At 38.9% G+C, this 20442-nt stretch overlaps 1 protein-coding gene across 1 annotated transcript in view; it reads left to right on the forward strand.

Moving 5' to 3' along the window:
• The window catches only part of ANOS1 (anosmin 1), a 131047-nt gene that overhangs the window by 9047 nt on the left and 101558 nt on the right, over positions 1-20442 (forward strand). Inside the window, exon 2 of the mRNA XM_054654768.2 lies at positions 15559-15606. Coding sequence (XP_054510743.2) covers positions 15559-15606 — 48 coding nt within the window. The remainder of the gene's footprint in view (positions 1-15558; positions 15607-20442) is intronic.

Raw genomic sequence — 20442 nt, forward strand, 5'->3', positions numbered from 1 at the left:
GAGAACAGATGTAATGGGTTTGTAGGAAGAGTTGTTTGTAACTGTTTCTTGGGAACATGTTTTATTTCTGTCCTTTCTCAGCTGCTTGAAATTTTACTTGGTTTAAAAAAATTAATTTTTCTTTTTTGAAAACATGTTTTGAAAACCCTTTTGTCTTCATTGTAGAGGTCAGTTACAGGAAAGGCTATTATGAAAATTCACAACAAAGTTCTAGCTGACGTAGTATTTCATGTCAGAACTCAGACAAACTTGAACCCTTGATTCACTGCCACTGTAATTCCTCAAGTGGTCACAGCTGAAACTGCAGACCTGGCCAAGGTAGTGAAGCCTGTTTTTTCTGCCTGTGAATCTAGCTGTCATGCATCCTGTAATAAGATAATATGAGGGAAAAAGGATTGCTTTGGAGCAAATGTCTTGTGTCCAGACAGCCAGAAATTGAGGCTGATAGTGAAGATTGGGTGAGAATAATGTACTCATTTAGTCTAGTGCAAATGTAGTTCAACTTTCCCTGCCATTTTTATGAGAAATTAGAAGCACAGTTCTGTTTTTCTTTTTTTAATATATTACTCTTTAGGGAAGTTATCTTCACAGTAATTTATATTAAAAATATAAAAAGAAAAGCAATCTCATTTCATGTACATGAATGTGATTTCTCAGCTAGTGATTTAGGCCGTGCACATAGAGCAATATGTCATTTGTATTTAACTGATCATATTTTTTAACTGCTAATGACTGGAACATTCCAGTCATACCTCAGGGCATTTTTGGACCTAGACACTACAAATTCATTTTTTTGACCTTGGTGCTGTAAGACTTTGGGTTTCCTTTGAATTTAGCACATGGCTGAACAGATATGTGAAGCAGCAAATAGTGAGGAAGGGGTGATAACGATGTATTATTATGATGATGATGTCTTAATACAGTGACTATTTGTCATTCTCTTCCCCAGAATTTGTATCCCTATATATAAACTATTTCAAGTGTGTGGCTTTTTTTTTCTTTTTCAATTAGGTGATGGTTGTAGCTCCTTTGACAACAACAAAATCATGTTAATGTGTAACTACAACTAGACAATAATGAATCACACCATTATCTGCCCCCATTTTAGTTAGTTACAAAGAGTTACAAAATATGTTGACATTTAATTTGTACCTAACAATTTTGAGAAGGGAACTGGAACTAAAAGAGCTTGAGGCTTTCTTCTGTTTTGAAATTTCCTTCTATGCAACTGTGAACTGAGATCAAGAATTAGCCAAACATTGGTCAGTCTGGATATGCAGTAGGTGGAAGAAACATTTGGGCTTAGACAAACTGACACAAAGAGGTAAAAATAATCCAATTAATGAAGAGTATGTCACTTCATATAGTACTTAGTAGCAGCTATGGGACATGTTTGTCAGGATAGATAAGGAAAGAAGATGTAGGTTTTTACAGCTAGGAGCTTATTGCTGGATTTTTTCTTTGGGTTAAAAAGTTGAATACACAATGTGAAAGACAGGAGCTTTCTGGTAAGTTTCATGGGTTTTCTGTCCAGTGGGTCCTCACCGACCAAGTGGAGTGGAAATGCACACATACTGCATATGCAGCATATTAGTTCATCTTGTAAAAGATTTGGATTATTCATAGATTCACACCCGTGCATTTGAGCACTGGACAGCATCAAAGCCAGAATTTTCAGTGGCAATTGATGTGGAACAGCAAACAATAATTATTTCAAGTCTTCCTGTTTTCTAAACTCTCCTTATGTAGAAAAAAAGAGCAGCAGTGTGAACTAAGTTTGAAAGGTAAGTTTAACCTCAACTGTTTTCCAAATTATAAAAAAGTGAACATTTGCAGTTTCCTAAAGGATATATGCTGGCTGACTTTGGAATAGAAAACAAGACTTGGTTAGTTTTAAAAACTGAAGAGCTTTACAAATTAATGTAGGGTAGGCTCATGTTGTTTACTTTAACTGGGGATCTTTCAGATTTCTGACTGTTACTCATTGGTTCTTCCATTTATATAATTAATAGCCTAAGATGGGATTTTTCTGGAGGTTTTTATTTCTGGGCTGAGTCTGATATCTCTGCATTTGATAGTAATGCATCCAACAGTTTCAACAGAAACAAGCTTAGGCCAGTGAAAATATAATAGAAATATCTGTTTAGAGTTTATAGATAAAAACAAGAAAGTTCTCAGCATACTGTTTAAAGGCAATTAACTTCAATTTGTTAAATACCATCTTATTGTATCATGACATCTTTTTTTTCAATTCAATGGTAGCAAATAACAACGCCATTAGGACAAAGTAAAACTGAATTGCCAGTTATATGCTAGATGTAAAGCACCTTTAAATATTTGTAGAAGAGATTCTTTCAGATGACAAGGGAAGGTAGAAGCAATTTAATGTAACCAGAGCTAAATACCTCTAAAGACAGTATACAAATATTTTTTTTTTAAAGATTAGATACTGCCCAATTTCTGATTATTACTCCATGTATCTAGGTGACTCCAGTGATTCCAAAGTATCCCTTTTAAGTTTCATCAACAGGCATGGCTTGTTCTCTTAATAATAGGAGCAGATGTCAAATTTTTATGCCTCTAAGATGCTTAGTCATACCTAGGAGATCCATCTGGTATAGATCGAGCCTCAGTTAACTTGTTCTCACCCATGAACTTCCCACTGAGAAAGTAAATCGAGCAGAGCTCCTCAGTCCAATGAAAAAGAAACTTGAATATTATCAATCTACTTGTAGTGCCAGAACCCCCTTCACCGTCTTTTTTTCTTAGTTGCTTTACACAGGTGACAAGGCTAGTAAAATGGAAGGAAACTTTATAATTGGGACAGAATTCCTGGAGCATACCACCAGTATCAGCAACTTTCCAAAAAGAAACAACTGAAGTATTTGTCAGTTCTGCAGAAAAAGGTGATTTAAAAAAGAGAAACAGAACCTTAATATAAAATGCCTGCTGATAGTACAAGCTGTTGACAACTGGTATTAACTGCAGTCGTCCACATTTTATGAGCTTAAGGATATATATTACAATGGTTTGCTTTTGTGGCTGTTGATTTAGATTAAAGATATAAAAGCAAATGCTGGGCTTCACAACTGGTGTGATTCCTGCAGTGGAATTCTGTGAAATTCCATATCCAATTGTTTACATTAGCTGAAGGCTTTAAAATTCTGTGGCTTGGGTAGGGACTTAGGCTGTGCTTTGACATCTCTCATGTTACAAGCCTTTCAATAACTTCAATGCAAATTAACCTGATTTAATTTTTAGCTCTTTCACCTGGTGCCAGGAAGGTCTGAAACATGATGGACCTGTCAGCAAATGCTTGTTCTGCGTAACAGCTACATCTCTGGTAACCATATGTGTTAATGACAAATGCTTCAGTTCTGCCTTCAAGGGAGATTTATTTTCCTTTTATGGTATGTCTTCATTAGTTAGTTATAAGACTGTATTCTAAAAACCTGACATATGAAGTGCTTTTATGTTTGTGGGAAATTTTATGGCAATGTGAGGAAGCAACATAAATTTTCCACTGAAGATTGTCAGTGAAGAGAGATCAAGTTAATACCCCTGTATCTTGAATTGTATGAGTAGTTTTAGTATGTTGTTATCAGTAGAATTTAATGTTGATTTCTTCTCTCTCTCATCTGTCCTTTCACAGTCTTAGGTTGCTTGCAAGGTGGTCTAGATCACTGGACTGCAGCAATTGTCCCATGGAATATACATTTCTTGTAGCATACAGTTCTTAAACTGGAAAAAGCCCCTAAAAAATGGGAAGAATCTATTGTAACTTGTATTAAAAGGGTGTTTCTCTCAGGAATATACTGTCAGTGTTGGAGGGCCAATGGGTCTCTGCTAGGATCAGGTTAGCAGATTAGTTAAATTTTAAGTGGAAAGGGAAAGACTCACCCACCCTTCAGAGTGCTCCTTCACATGAGGCCTGTTTTTCATCCATGGTCACCACAATGTCATTGCAACTTCTGCTGTTGTGCAATCTGTTAGCATTCCTTAAAATAGGAAAGGAATAAGCATGTGGTCTGCACACCAACACCAACAGGGATTTTGGAGCTGGGGACAGGCAGCAGCACTGAGTGGTCTGGAGAAGGGCACCATGGCTCCTGTGCTTGTGTGACAGTGCTGGGAGGAGGACGTTCAGTAAGCGATGGGATGGGATGGGATGTGGGTATCTGAGCAGATGCCACTGGCATCTCCCAGTCTTTATGACAGGTTTGATTTGGCAGCCCTGTGTGTTGGCCTTCTGCAGAAGTGAGAGCTAGGTTGGGAAGGGACAGGCCAAGGACCAAAAAAATAGGAGCAATGGAGAGAAGAGTGTTAACCTGTCTGATAAGATTTTTGTTGAGCTGTGCTTTTGAGGTGAAACAATAAATTGTGGCGTTATTAAACTGCACCCATTACATCTTTTTTGTCTCTCTGCAACATCTACAGTGAAGGCAGATGTATGAAAATATTAATAATTAAAATATATCAGGGAAAGAATATTTTTTTTTTCTGAAATGCTGCTTTAACTGTTGTGGTGACAGACTCTTTGTGTGTGGTTTCTAAACATATTGTGGGTTTGGTTCAGATTGCAGATAGGCTATTCTGTTTAAGTCCAAGAGTAATTTTTATTTGACAAAATCTCTAATTCCTGAATGGCCACAACCCTTTTGCAAATGTTTGTAGGAAATCCCAGGTCTGGTGAGGTGCACTTCACTCACTGAGACAGGTCTTCTGTGGAAAGTGGAACAAAAATCCCCAAAGACTGTTTACACAACTCTTAGACCTCCAAGGACTGTGTTAAATTTTATACTTTTTACTTTTGAGAGCTTTGCTATGTATTTTAATAATTCCTCCAAAACATTATTTTTGTTTAAAAAATGTTACAAATATTAATAGGTCTCTGGAGCTACCAATGAATAATTGTGGTTAAATTTTAGACTGCATATTTCATCTGTTAGGATTGTTATTGGTGCTAAATTTTACTGCTGAGATTATAATTTACTACATGCTTTAAAAGTATTAAAAGATAGTGAAACACAGTATGGGCATATGGGCAATTGTGTTTATTGATCTTATTTCCTTCAAAGAGGAAAATTTTATAGCAATACATCAAGACAATAGGAATAAGGAGATACTTGTCACAAATATTTTATGTTGAGAAAGGTGCTTCGTGGAATTTGTATATTTTCATTTGTTTTCCTTTAAAAGGAAAATGAAAATATATGTATTCATCAGCTTGTGGGGATATGGCTGCTACTGTGGGTTGAAATATTTAGTATCTTGTAAACTGGTAACACATGCTAAACAGAAAGGAAATGCATTCCTGAAATTTATCATGTGAATTTCATGTCATTGTATTGGAAATAAATAGCCTGTTAAGCCCAAGAATGTGAGTGTAAAATTTGATGGTACCTGACTGAGCCACAGTAACATGGCTGCTGAAGAGCTCCTACGTTTGAAGGACAGGTGTGTGTATCCATACTCTTGCCAAAGTTACAAGTGTGGTATATAATGATGTCCCTCTCATAGATGCCAGAACAGAATAGGAGAAAATGCAATGAAACTTCACATGGCCAGTATGTGGTACAATACAATGCATTTAGCAGCTTTTGGAATCAGAAATTACTCCATGACAATGTAACATGCATGGACTATTCTGTGTTTGTGTAGTTTATGGCTAGCCTATTTATAATAGACATTTTAGTTGATATAAAAATGCATGGTTGTTATTCTTTTTGTGTGTGTGTGTGGGGTTAGTTTCTTAAGAATGTGAGACAACAGAACCTTAAGCATTTTGCAAGTCCAGAAAGCAACACTGCCCTGACTGACTGTGAAACTGTGGCTTTTGAGGAAAATGTAGTCTAATAGGACGCACTGAATTACTACTCTTGTGTGTTTGGGAGATGTTAGAAATGTCTGAGATGCAACTTCACATTAGTGTTTTAATGTGGATCAGTTTGTTATGGAAGTGAGTCTCTTAAGTATCATGATTACCTTTTCTTTCTCATTATGGACCAGTCTGAGAGTTCACGCATTGGATTTCTTCTGGATTAACATATCTGGGAGAGATAATCCAGAGGGATGTAATGTGCTTTAGCAACTAATGGGCATTGTGTCTGTGGGACCAGACTAGAATTAGTTGAAGGAAAGGGGAAAATTGAAATATGTGTAGTGCATACATCAAGCCCATCAAGACCAGGTGTTCTGCTCAATAGATGTGTTTCTGTGCTCCACATGACTTCCTAGGGAGTTTGTAGGTGATTCTGGATTGCCTTGTTGGTAGGCAGTGGAGGCAAATGCAGCCTGTGATAAACATACCACATCACATGCTGTTGGGAGTCACCCAACTAACCAGTAATCTTAGAAATATACAGAATAGTAATATGGACTGTAGTTTTCAGTTATAAAATCAAATCAGCATTCAAAGCAGCATGCAATATCCTACATTATATTGAGAACCAGTTGTATTTTTTTCAAATACAAAGTAAATTGTATATATCTACATTTATGTTGTATTTTACATAATCAAGCATTACATTTTTAGAACATATTTCGTTCTTTTGTTGTTAATTTCCCAAGGCTACACTTGTCACATCCTTGAGCCAGCACATACTTTTATTATCTCATTATTTCATATGTGTAGAAAATCAAGTTTATGACACAACAGAAGAGGTGCATTAGCATTTCAAAAGGGTGGGGATTTTGAAATAGAGCCTATGAACAAGTAGTTGACAAGCTATCTTTTGCCTCCCTATTAATGCTGTTAGACTAGTTTCTGTTCACTTCAACTGGATTACTTAATATCAAAAAATGTGTTTGAAATTTGGCCCAAATATAGTTTGAGATTCAATATATTACTTTAATAGCTTCAAGTTGGTGTCTGTGTATTTAATTCCTCCTGTTTCAGGGAGAAGTGAAGTTTATTTCATCTGGATTCTTTTACAGATTGGTCAAGACTTCTGCTAAACAGAATAAGACCTCAGTTGAGATCAGTCTTAGAAGTGGTAAGAGTGAAGTCTGTGAAACCACAAGAAGGCAGTCATAACTCACAAGTGTGTGGAGACACCAGGATTCCTGTGCTCATTTGTTTTTACAGCTTGTGTTTGTCTAGTAGTTTTTCTGTGCATTTGAGAAGACAGTGCTCTAAAAAGAGGAAAGGTGTCCCATACTTAGAGATGCAAATTTAATCCAAGCAATGCATAGTCTATTTTCAAAAGTACTGTTCTTTTGCTGTTTCATTGGTAATGGCCTTTAGATTTTGATGATTGTCTTTCTCGGAACCTACTAATGATGACAGCCAAAGAACAAATAGTGTTGTGTCTCATGATATAGGTGATGGTTGGTGATTTTCTTAATTTATTTCTGAATTACTCTGGTATTTTTTAATGTTTTTGGTGTATATGAAGTTGTATCTTTTAATGTTTTGCTCTGTAACAGCAATAAAGGTTGACTTTGTATAAACTGTTTAGCAAATATCAACACAAAGTTTAGGTCAATATAGTTCTATCTGTAGCCATCTGTCTACAGGAGGACTCACCATTTCTTGTGATAGGAGCTTGCACATTACAGATGATGGCAATGTCAACATAAATCCAAAAGAGAATCTGACTAAGGCTTTCTAAAAAATTATTTTCTGGTGTCAAATCCAGATGTTTAAAATTAGGTGGCAGTGTGAGTCACACTGTGGCCCATGATAATTTAATTTTGGTTTATAGTTGCAAGTTCAGAGAATGAGTTTTTAGGATGATCAGTTTTATAAGTATTTCTTGCATTCAGTCATCTCTTTAACTTAATTACTTTGGATTAACCAGTAACCAGCATTGACTTTTCTATGGTTTAAACATCTGTGGTATAAAAATGGCTTCCTCTAAGGGCATTGTACATTTGATTTAGTTGTGAGGAATCACAGTGGTTAGTTACAGTAACAAAATAACTTTAGGTGTTTGTTCCAAAATATGTTCTTGCCCTCAGTGTCAGTTTTTTTTGGGATACTGTTGCTTGGTGGTTTTGTTTTTTTTTTTTTTTAAGAGTTGTATGTCATTATAAGATGGCAGAGGAAATATATGTACATATTTAAGCTTATTGCTGAATTTCTACATGTGTTTGTATAACACAGTCCTAAAGTTATCTGATAGTAATATATTAAACTGTGTCACTAATATGGTGCTAAGTGCTGTTTGAGCTCCTACCTTTTCTCACATTATAGTTCTATGCAGTATTTTTTTTGTTGCTGTTTTGTTTTGTTTGTAGGTTTTATATGCTTTTTTGTTTTCTCTTGTTTGGGTGATCTTTATTTGGTTTTGGTGTTGAAATTTTGCTTTGTGCTTTTGCTAACTAGAATAAAGTCTGAGGACATTACTTACACATCAGGAATAAACGAAGATGTTATTTTGGACCTTAAAGCACAGTCCTGTGCTGTCAGTGTCAGCCTGGGCTGGTTCCCAGGGCATGGGGAGCCAGGGCTGGGGGTGACCTCACTGCAGGCTATGGCCCCTCTGAGGGATGGGCAGAGCTGGGTGCTGGTACAGGGTCATCAACAGCCTCAGGCATGGCCAAAGGTGAGCCAGGCTCAGGGAATGCCAGGGACAGCTGTGGGGTGAGTGGGCTCATGGTGTGCTGGGAGAACTGGCTGAAGGTCAGGGCTCAAGGACTGTAGTGAATGGGGGCACATCTGGCAGGTGTCTGTTCATCACTGGTGTTCCTCAGGGTTTGGTTCTAGAGCCAGCTCTGTTCAGTGCATTTATCAGTGCTCTGGTGCAGCAGGTGAGTGCACCATTAGTGCAAGATTGCTGATGATACCAAATTGGGAGGTGCTGGTGCTGCTTTTGAGGGATGAGAGGCCTTGTGTAGGGATCTAGATAGGTTAGAGCATTGGGCATTGGTTAATAGGATGAAATTTGACAAGTAAAAAATGTTGGATTCTGCATAATGCTGTGCACAAGTATAAACTGGCAGAGGAGGAGTTGGAGAGCAGCCCTGCAGAAAAAGATCTGGGGTGAGTGATCAGCATCAGGCTGAATAGGAATCAGCAGGGTTCCAAAGAGCCGAGAGGGAAAATGACATCCTGGAATTCAGCAAACACAGCACCACCAGCTGCTCAAAATGGTGATTATCCCTCTGTATCAGCATTGGTGCAGCCTCACCCAGAGTGCTGTGTGCAGTTCTAGGCCCCACAATGTAATAAGGATGTGAAAGTCCTTGAATGCTCCCAGAGGAGGGCAACAAAGCCAGTGACAGGGCTGGAAGATGTCCTGAGAAGTGTGGCTGAGGACTTTGGGCTTGTCTAGTTTGGAGAGGAGGAGGCTGAAGGGCGACATCATTGCTCCCTATCTGAAAAGGGGAAGTGGAGAGGAAGGTGCTGATCTCTTCTTCCTGGGATCTACTGACAGGACACATGGGAATGGCTCAAAGCTACACAGTAACATTCAATTTATTATTAGTTGATGCTTACTTTTTTCAGTTTCATTCTTTATTAGAACCACTATAAGACTACAGAAATACCTTATTAAGGAATTATTTCTGTAAAATACAATGTACAATGAAATCAGAAACTATATAAAGAGCAAAATGTACTCATTTCAGTTGTTTGTATTTCCTTCCTTTCTTTTCTGAACAGAAGCCAAGGAACCAGAATATTACTATTACTATTCAGAATATTACTGCTATTTTGTTGTATCTTATGGCCATTTTAATCTCATACTGCTCTTCTTCTATCCATGTCTTCTCCAGTGGATGGTCTTCAAATTTGACATACACTGGACAAGCATGTAGTAGAAACAATGCTAAAAATATGTTTGTGTAAGTTGCCCTTGAAAGAGACAGTTTTGTTTCTGAGGTGTAGACCTTGCTTTTGAACTTCATAACTTTCTCCTTCACCACCTGCAGCTCCATGTGTCTCCTGTGCATTTCCTCAGAGTGGTTTGGTTTCACTGGCCAGGTTTTAGTCTCTACTCCAGCCTGTTGCTGAGTCATCTCGAAGTGCATAAGGGCTTAAATTTGCTGTAACTTGGTGAAAGACTTCTGGGGCAGGTGGTCTTGGTGTTGTGTAACAGGGTTTTCTATTTTCATTTTCCTGCATTATTTTCAAAGAAAAATCCATTCCTGTTATTTATATACAAAAGCATAACTAAATACCATAGACCAGGAGAGGTGGTACTGTGGTTCCCCTGCCCATACGTTTACTACAAATTTGTGTTTATTCTTGATAGTGCTTCAAGAAATAAATTTCTCTTTGGCATTTCTTATCTGTTGCTTTTGATATCTCTCCCCACTAAGTGTACAGACTTATCTGAAATTCATTCCTGAGTGCATACTTTTGTATTTGGGAGCTGGGATGCCTAGTTTGATTTGATTCCATTTTTCACCTTAGTTCCACATTTCAGAGCTGGGCCTGGGGACACACAACACTGACATAGATAAGTACCTGTATTAATTTGTGCCACAGTGACCATGCAGTCAGGAAATGCATATTAAGCACAAGTTATACTTTACTGTTACTTTTAACTTCATGCTGTTGAGATTTTTTAAAGGGTACAGAAAATATATATTGGGAGCCTCTTTTTAAATTCATCATTACAGCAGTATTGATTTGTCTACTCAAATGTTCTGTTTTATTTCAGTGGGTACTGTTATTTGAAAGGTTTATTTCTATGCTTTTTTTGTCATTTTGAAAGAATCAGTGGGGTTGTCAGGAGAGGCCACTTCTGAGAGACAGTGGTTTCACACAAATGTGGATTGAAGATTGGGCAGGGGAGAAGAGACTTCCAAAACTGATAATAGATATGCAGCTACTGTCATAGCAGATGAAGTGGCTAGTTAATTTTCGTAGCTCATGTCTGGCATTTCAAAAGAAGGGTTGTATCTCCTGGCATAATTGTGGACAGAGATGCAAATTAAGTAATTTTATACCTTTTTTTTTTTTTTGACATTGCTCCAATTAAAGACCAGTTTGTACTTGCTTGTGAATGTTATTAACTTCTTTCCCCCCCATGGGGCCTACTGTAGGTAGAAGAAGATTGATTTTTCTTGCTTCTTTACATGTATTTTTTTTACAAGAGATGCTGCACAGCTTTCCTTTTTTCAAGGCACAGAATATAGACGTTTGTCTTAACTGTTCAGGACAAAGGGCATTTGTAGTTTAACAAAGGAAATCAAGTGTGCACAAATACTTGTTGGAGTGACTCTTGTAATATGATCTTGTAATCCTGCGAGTCTTGTAATATTTATCTGTTGTTTTGTTTTAGTTTTTTTCCCCCTCCCGTTTTTGCTTTTGTAATCTATTTTTCTTGTACATGTCAAACAGCCCTGGTCTTTGAAGGTCTGATTCTTGAAGTTTGTCTGCCCTCTCCTTCCTGGCAGATTGGAAGTGTGTGGGGCTGAGGTGGTGGCCTGAGTTCCTCTAATCCATCTCCTATGTGCTGTTGCAGACTGCTTTAGTTTCCTCTGCTTGACATCTTCCATATGATGTGTCAGGCCTGGGAAGATGGGATGCTTGGAGTTTGCCCTGTTGAGTGCAGTTTGCTCTCTTCAGTATGCAGATTAGGATGCTTCAAGGTTGCCCTGAAGATAGGCTGTGCAAGGCTTATAGATGGCTAGGAAAACTGGTATTAACTCTTCCTTGAGGCCATTTCTGTGCTGCAGGTTGAAGCCACCACTGAAGACGAAGTCAAAACCGGCAGAAGTCAAGTCAGAATTGGGTTTGAAGAAAAAGAGACATGAGGGAAGTGAGAATGGAATGTGGGATCATGTAAAATGCTACAGATAAAAATACAATTTGCTGATTATTTGGAATTACGGTTTTAGCCAGGTACACTGGCATGAGCAATAATCACAGCTGAATGTTTGTGATTAACCATGTGTTGAGATGCAGAATGGAGGGGAGCCTTCATTTAGAGTTTGTGCTTGCTCTGCTACCTTTGTTTTTCAAAGGAAGCCTGTAGAATTTGTTTTTCCTTATACAATGAAAGGTCATTCATATCATGTCAGTTTGTATGAAGTTGAAGTTGCTAAACAATATTTTTACATTTTGATAGATTTCCTTTTTAACTCAAGTACTAATAGGTTTCAGTAGAGAAATAAAAACAGTTGTAGATGTTGAAATTATCAAGTAGGGGAACCAAACATCTGGGCATTTATGGCTTTATTATCTCAAGTAACAAATCTAATTTAAAAGCAGAGGTGCTTTTTCTAGTTCAGTGGAAAGTAGCAGCATAACTGAAACAAAGTGGTGAGCTGCTACTGATCTGTTATTGCAATCAGCTACTTCTGTCACATTTTATGTGAAGAAGAAAGGGGGATAAATTGAAACTAGCACATAAAATATTGTTTTAACATTGCTGCTGGCTAGATTTGTAAATGGAAATAATAAATCCTAATACACCACTGAGAGTAATACTAAAGAATTCCCACTAGCTTATGTTATTTACAGCTGTTCTAAAGTTTTATTTCTTTTATTTATGTCTCTTTCCAAAGGGGTTGGACCTGAGATGGTGCTCACAGTTGGCTAATCTTATGCTAGTGAATCAGTTTTAGCTAAATTTTACCATAATGACAGATAAAAATGGTATAAAATTAAGTAGTATTGCATGGTAATCTGCTGGAAGATAAAATAAATTTTCATAAAATATTGAAATTAAATTGTATGAACTGATTGTTTTCAAATGCTCTTAAATAACTGCAAATAAGTGGAAGGAGTGAAAAAGAGTGGATATATCATTATATTTTTTATCCCCATAGCTTCCTTGGTAATGTAGGATTAGAAATTGTTAGGATTTCAGCTCATATGAAAAAAAGACATGAATTTTCTGAAGTTCAGATAAGAGTTGTGGTGAATGCCAAACCATTCTGTGATTCTGACTGTGGAGATTGTTGAAATCACAAAATGATGGAAATTGGAAGGGATCTTTAAAGATTATCTAGTTCATCCCTCCTGCCCTGGGATCTTCCATGAGATCATGTTGGTCGTTGAACAGTTCCAATGATGGAGCATCCACCACTTCTCCGGGCAATCTGTTCCAGTATCTCACCACCCTTTTCTAGGGAAGAAATTTTTTATGATCCGATCTAAATCTGCCCTCTCTGTTTGCAGAGAAGGCAGATTTAGATTGGATCATAAAAGATTCTAATATACCTGTTGCCCTTTGTTCCGTCCCTCCAGGCCTTGGTTCTCTCTGCCTTTCTTGCAAGTCCCCTTTATATAATGAAAAGCTGCAATGAGGTTTCTCTGGAGCATTCTCTTCTCCAGGCTGAACAACCCCAAGCATCTCAGCCTTTATTGAAAGATGCTCTGGTCCTCTGATCATTTTCATGGCCTTTCCCTGGACCTGCTCCAACAGGTCCTTGACTTTCTTGTCCTGAGGATCCCAGAACTGCATGCAGTTCTTCATGTGTGGCTCATGAGAGCAGATTAAAAGAGGACAATCCCTTCCCTTGACCTATTGGCCATGTCTTGGAAACTTTTGTGAACATATGACTACACACTTGTGTGAAGGTGTGCACAAACATGATCTTTTTAAACATTCACAAAGAGAGATCCGGCTTCAAAGCCATAGGCTTCATTGTTGTGGTAGCACATCGCTGTATTCAAGCTTACAAACTTTGCTGAGATCAGAGCACAATGCTGCAGTTTTGAAAAACTATTGTGGTTGTCTCCATTACATTGATTCTAATGTATCTATTTCTCCTTCTGAATTGTATATTGACAGAATAATTTTTATTTTATCTGTGTGAGTTTTATACATAGAAAGTTTTGTATTGCTGTGGTTAAGAGCCAGCTGGCAGCTAAGCTTGACATATGCTTACCCAGTTGATCTGTGGGTGGGACTGGGGAGAGTATCAGAGCAGTAAAGGTAGAAAAACCTCATGGGTTGTGATGAAGACAGTTTAATAGGTAAAGCAAAAGCCATGCACACAAGCAAAGCAAGGAATCATTTCACTATTTCCCAGATGTTCAGCCATCCCCTTTGTCATGCATAGTGCTGATTTGGGAAGACAAACACCATCACTCCAAATATCCATCCCTTCCTCCTCCTCCCTTTGGCATTATATGTTGAGTAGGATACCATATGGTATGGAATATCCCTTTGGTCAGTTGGGATCATCTGTCCCATCTGTGTCCTCTCCCAACTCCTTGTGCACCCCCAGCCCTCCCAGGTGGGATGGGGTGAGGAGCAGAAAAGGCCTTGGTGCTGTATGTGAGCATTTGTAAGAACTGCTCAGCAGTATCAAGAACATCCCCATGTTATCAACACTGCTTCCAGCACAAATCCAAAGCATAGACCATGCTACGGTGAAAAAAATTATGCCAGATGAAACCAACATATGTAACATATGTATATCATTCCATTATTTCCATCACTTTTTAATAAAAAGAAGAAAAGGATAAAGAGAAAAAGATATAGAGGTGCTATATTAGTACTTTGCATTCTGGCCTACCTGAATTCCTCCTCCTTGGAAACTGATTTCCAGATCTATAGTTGGTGCCAACAGTGACAGAATACTGCAGTCACATTCCCTGTGGGAGTACCTTGCCTAATTCCTATGAAAGGGTGTCCTTTTACTCCCTCATAGATTGACAATTGTAGCCTAATTCTGAACAATAGATTTACCAGAATGTTCAGCCATTCTGTTTCCAGAGTATGGATTTATAAATGATGGAAGAAGTATATACATATAATGTCCTTACCCTGGACTTCAGATGTCTTGCAGGGTTTATACCCAATTTCTCATGTTCAGTCATTCCGGTTTTCCTGATGTTGTTTCAATGTTCCACTATACAGAAAGTAAATCATTATTTTGTTTCATCTTTTAACACCACAAACATACACTTCTGAGCTGTGAGTTTTTTCCAATATTGACCTTTCAGAAACATCTCTAGAAGAATAACAAGTTGCTGTTTGTCCCTCTGCCAGTTTCATACTTCTCTTTCTCTTCTCATTGTGTTTTCTTTTCCTTTAGCTTAAGTTATTATTTTGCATGTTATACTGTATTGGTTGTTTTACTGCAGTCAGGATAAATCAGAGCTATACTGTTTCCTTATGTTGGAAACACACTTTATTATCAAAAATATAAAATAAAACTGGCACAGGTGTCTTTTGGGAAACTCATATTGCATTTAATTGAATTTTCCATTTACATAAAGGTTGTTCATTATCTTTGCTTGACAATTTGTTTTAAATGTTGTGCAATATTGAAATGTAACTAATGGACTTTTCTTTTCATGAATCACTACTAATCTATATCAATTTCTTAAATGCAAGTATTACCTTTGTCTACTACTTAGCAATTCTAGACAGCAAGTGTTTACCAAGATGGACTAAAAGATGACTTTGTTCAATTTTCCACCAAACGTGCCTGCTGAAATGCTTTCCTAATTTTTTAATGTTCACTTTACACTTCTGTGAGCCTTTAACTCCACAGAAGGGAGCAGGACTCAGGATTGGTACTTACGCTGTGGCACAATATCGTCTGAGCAGAACTGGATGGTGTATTCTGTTTAAATATGTTAGGGTGAATATGTCTAGCCTGAAAGAAATATTATCATTCATGTACATTTCTTTTGTCTTTCAGAACAATGGGTCACTTGCTTGGTGCCAGAATCATAAACAGTGTTCAAAGGTAAGTCTGCTTTTTCCTCTCTCATTTATGTTACCTATCTGCTTTCAGTCTCTTGTCTGTAGATTAAGTGCTTTTCTTCTTAGCCTGTTTTCAGAAGTGTCTGTTTATATTTTATTTGGAAACCTCAACCTGTAATAAAATATCAAAAATTAAAACAAAGTGATTTACTCTTTCGGGACAAAGGAACCGTGTTGCAGGATATGTATCAAGCATAGTTAAGCCAACATAATTCTGTCATTTTAAGAAAGTTTACATTGGCTAGAAACTGGTGTCTCATTTGTGGTTTTTTTCAGTATTTTTGGTAAGAAGAAATTAAAGCCGTCATTAACTTAAAAATCTTCCTCCAACAGTACAAGGGTATTTCAACATTCAACATTTTGTTCAGTTTGGGTATTTAATTTTTATCTTGAACCTGAGTTTCTTGGAAAGTATTCTTGACACAAATCCCAGTGGCTCTACTGATGCCCCTTTCCCATTCTAGCATTCAAACCCTGGAAACCTAAAGGGTAAATGGGCTAATTGTCAAATGATTCTCCTGTGCAAGAGTCTTTGTATGGTGCCTGGATGGAAGCAACAACAGTTTGGGAGCTGTAGCGGGTTTAGCTCAAGTGGAATTGCACATTTGTTGCTGACTGTTCATAAATTTCATGGAAGATGCATTCACTGGAAATTTGCCTAAAGGTCCTAAAAATGTGTTTCTCCAATAATTTAAGCCTTTTTATTCAAGAAGGTTGTACTGAAAATGGAATTAAATCTAAGTAGCGTTGTTCTGTATTGTTTCAATAATGCAGTCGATGTTAAATGCTGATGCTAACCCTTGATTTTAACACATGTTGATTTCTTGTGTACATTTAAAGAATGAGATTGCATGTTTGCTGACCTAGCTTCTCTTGACATAAAAGGGACTGGAAATGGGCCAATTTTTGACTGTTCTGTTGCAGGTAAATAAAACAAAGTTGATTGCTTTTATCAGTATTAAAATCCAGGGTATAACAGCGTCAATATAAGTAAATGATGGAATGGAACATTTCCTATTAGCTGTGTCACACTGCTAAGGATTTCGCTTCTGCAAGGAAATCTTATCATCCTTAAAATTCTTCTTGGAAACCCCAAACAGATGTGCAAAGTACATATTTCATGATAACTGAATTGCCTTTTCAGGAAAGCCTGAGGGCCTTGTTCCATAGTGACCCATCATTTGTTCCATAGTGATCCTGATACAGTTTTTAAAAAATTTAGTTGCAAAGCCTACTGTGGTAAGTAATTGGAAGGGTTTTCCAATGGTTTGTGTCTGCCCGACAAAGAAGGAATCACACAAGAAAAGTAGTCTAGGTTTTAAAGCAGGGCAGAGGTCATAAGAATATCTCTCTGAGTCACTCACAAGTTTATCGAATCCACATAAGGCGTATATAAGCTGACGTGAATTTTACCTTAAAATTGAATCAGTATTTTGAAACCAGTGTAAGAATGCTACAAATTAATATTATGTTGTATTACAAAATAATGATAGTTTAAGTTTTAGATTACTTAAAATGTGTTTTGCAGTTATGTTACCCTATGTTTTTCATTCTTTCTTAGGAAGGTAATATATTTTCCTTAAGAAAGCAGCTTTGCCATATTTAGAAAAATAAATAAATGTAAACTTGGCCAAATTGTTAGCAGAGCTAAACTTAAGCATAATGTTGTCTTTTCAGCATGGCTTTGATTATTTGTGTTTTGCAATGCAAAGTTAAACAATTACTTTAGCTAGCTAAAATTTTCAAAGTGATGCATGGAATTCAGTTACCCTTTTAAAAATGCAAATTCCTTTTATTTCTCAGCACCTCGGAGGAGGAGGTTTGTATGTGTGTGACAGGTACTGGAAGATTCCACAAGGAATAGTGGGCCACCTTACTCAACTAACATGGAAGGCCTTGTTGGAGATAGAAAGGTTGGAGGCAGCCTTGGCTGCAGTGACCATGAGATTGTGGAGTTCAGTATAAGGCAAGAAGGAGGCAGGGCAAGTAAGCATGGACTTCAGGAGAGCAAGCTTTAGCCTCTTTTGGGGTGCTCTTGGAGGAATCCTGTGGGAACAGATCCTGTGGGGAAGAGGGGTCCAGAAGAGCTGGATTGATCTAGTTGATCTTAAGGATCACTTCTGCAAGGCTCAAGAATGATGCATCCTGGTGAGCAAGAAATTGGTCAAAGTGGGCAAGAGACCTGTGTGGATGAATAAAGAACTCCTGTGATTTCTCCAATGTAAGTAGGAGATACACAGGAGCTGGAAGCAGGGTCAGGCCACTTGGAATGAGTGCAGAGAGGTTGTCAGAGTGAGTAGAAATGAGGCAAGGAAGGCCAAGACACATCTGGAATTAATGGAATGGGGACTGTGGTAACAGAGGACAAGAAGAAGGCAGAGTTGCTGAACGCCTTCCTTGCATCAGTTTTCATTGACAAGATCAGCCCTCAGGAATCTCTCACACAGGAGATCTGGGTAAAGGAGTGTTTGTTGTAAGGAAAACTTTCCCTTGGTTAGGGAGGATTGGGTTAGAGAACCCTTAACATCCATGACTCCATGGGCTCTGATGGGATGCACCCACAAGTGCTGAGAGACCTGTAAGTAGGAAAGTAAGTAGGCCACGCACAGTCACCTTTGAAAGGTTGTGGCAATCAGGGGAAGTGCCTGAGGACTGGAAGAAAACAAATGTCCCCCCCAACCTTCAGAAGAGGCAAAAAAGAAGATCTAGGGAACTTACCAACCAGTCAGCCTCATCTCAATCCCTGGGAAAGTGGTGGAGTGCCTCACTCTGAAGTCCCTCTCCACATGGATGACAAGTAGATTATCAGGAGTAGTCCTTGACCAACCTGATGGCCTTCTACAATGAAACAACTTGCCTGGGTGGATGGGGAAATGCAGTGGATATTTTCTACCTCAATTTCAGCAAGGCTTTTGACACTCTCTCACAATATCCTCAGAAACAAACTCAGGAAGGAAGGACTGTATGGATTGAGAACTGACTGACTAGTGAATTGCAGAGGGATGTAATGAGGCACAGGGTCTGATGGGGCCTGTCACTTGTGTTCAATACTGGCCTCAGTATTGTTTCTCTTTTCATCAGTGACTTGGATGAGAGGGCAGATGCCTCCTCCTTCAGTGACAACCAAAAGCTGAGAGGAGTGGCCAATACCCCAGAGTGCTGTGCAGCCCTTCAGAAGGACTTTGACAGATGGAGAGATGGGCAGGGAAGAACTGTGTGAAATTCAGCAAAGGCAGGGTCCTGCACCTGGGGAAGAACAACCCCCTGTGCCAGGACAGGCTGGGAGTGACCTGCTGGAAAGCAGCTCTGTGGAGCAGGACCTGGGGGTGCTGGTGGACAACCATCTGTCCATGAGCCAGCAGTGGGTGCTGGGGGCCAAGAAGGCCAGTGGGATCCTGGGGGGCATTAGGGAGAGCATTGCCAGCAGGGAGGTGATCCTGCCCTCTGCTCAGCCCTGGTGAGGCCACATCTGGAGTGCTGTGTCAGTCAGACTCTACCCATAGGAATGTCTGCTGCCTTCCTGGGGGCCTGGGTAGGGATGTCACCCAGAAACTTCCTAATCTGGAGGGGTCCTGAGACTACTACTCATTACTGATTTTCCATATAGGGGATGGTGAAGTGGCAACACGTAGTCCAAGGATGATCAAAAAGGACTTTGGAATGTTTGGCAAGGGAATCTGAGGCACAAGTTACTGTTTCCTCTCTACTTCCAGTTGAAGGCAGCAACATTGGAAGAAACAGATGGGCTGAGTCTATTACGGCATGGTTCTGTGGCTGGTATCACCACCAGAATTTTGGGTTTTTTCACCATGGAATGGTCTAAGCATGCTCGTACCAGTAAGGACTCACCTTTCTCATGGAGGAGAGTTGCTGCTTGGGAACCAGAGGGGCCCATTGATAGAACTTTAAACTAGTCGTGATAGGGGAGGGAGACAGTATCAGCTTTGTGCCTGGTGACCTGTGGGATGAGAAGTGAAGGTTAGAGGGACAGTGTGCAAGAGGACCCTCTGCCAGTGGGACTCTGAAATGTGCTGGCCACACTGGAATGCACTTGCAGTCTTACAGAGACGAACCAGGGATTCCTAATGTAGCAGAAACCAACAGGGAAACACCAGAGAATTATCTCAGAGGAATTAAGGGCTGTTCCTTTAGGAAGGCAACTGGCTGACAGCCCAGCTGAGGTGCCTTTACACCAGTGCATGCAGTGTGGGCAGCAGACAGGAGGAGTTGGAAGCCACTGTGCTGCTAGAAAGCTGTGGCCCTGTTGCCATTTTGGGACAAGGTGAATGGACTCAAACTGTGTTTGTGTAGAGGCATTTCACATATACTCTTCAGCCCTCCATGTTCCCAGTAGCCACATAAATGTTTCCACTTGCATTGACATGCTCACTAGGATTGATACTATGTGGTATAGAATTGTTTGTGTACTGAGGTTCCATTCATATTTGGTCTAGGCAATGAAAGTTAAAATACAGCATTTCTTTTACTTTACCAGTAGGTTGCTGGCAGCCTGTCAGACTTGCTGCATAATGCAAAGGTGGACTCATAAACAACAGCATGAGGAAGTAGAACTGCAAAGTGGTGAGGCTGAAAAAGAAAGTGGGCTGGATTGAGCTGGGCTCAGTGTTTTTTAACCCAATTGTTGGACCAGCACCTGGATCTCATCAGCTCTACTCATTCCTAGACACCACAGGGGCAAAAAGCTTATCTGGGGAGAGAACGAGACAAACAGACACTCCCTTCTTTTTTCCCCATACATGACTACATAAAACTCCAGTTCCTATTGCCAACTGGCTCAGCAGAGGAATTAAAATTAGAA

This window comes from Agelaius phoeniceus, chromosome 2 (genome assembly GCF_051311805.1).
Source record: "Agelaius phoeniceus isolate bAgePho1 chromosome 2, bAgePho1.hap1, whole genome shotgun sequence".
Lineage (NCBI taxonomy): Eukaryota > Metazoa > Chordata > Aves > Passeriformes > Icteridae > Agelaius > Agelaius phoeniceus.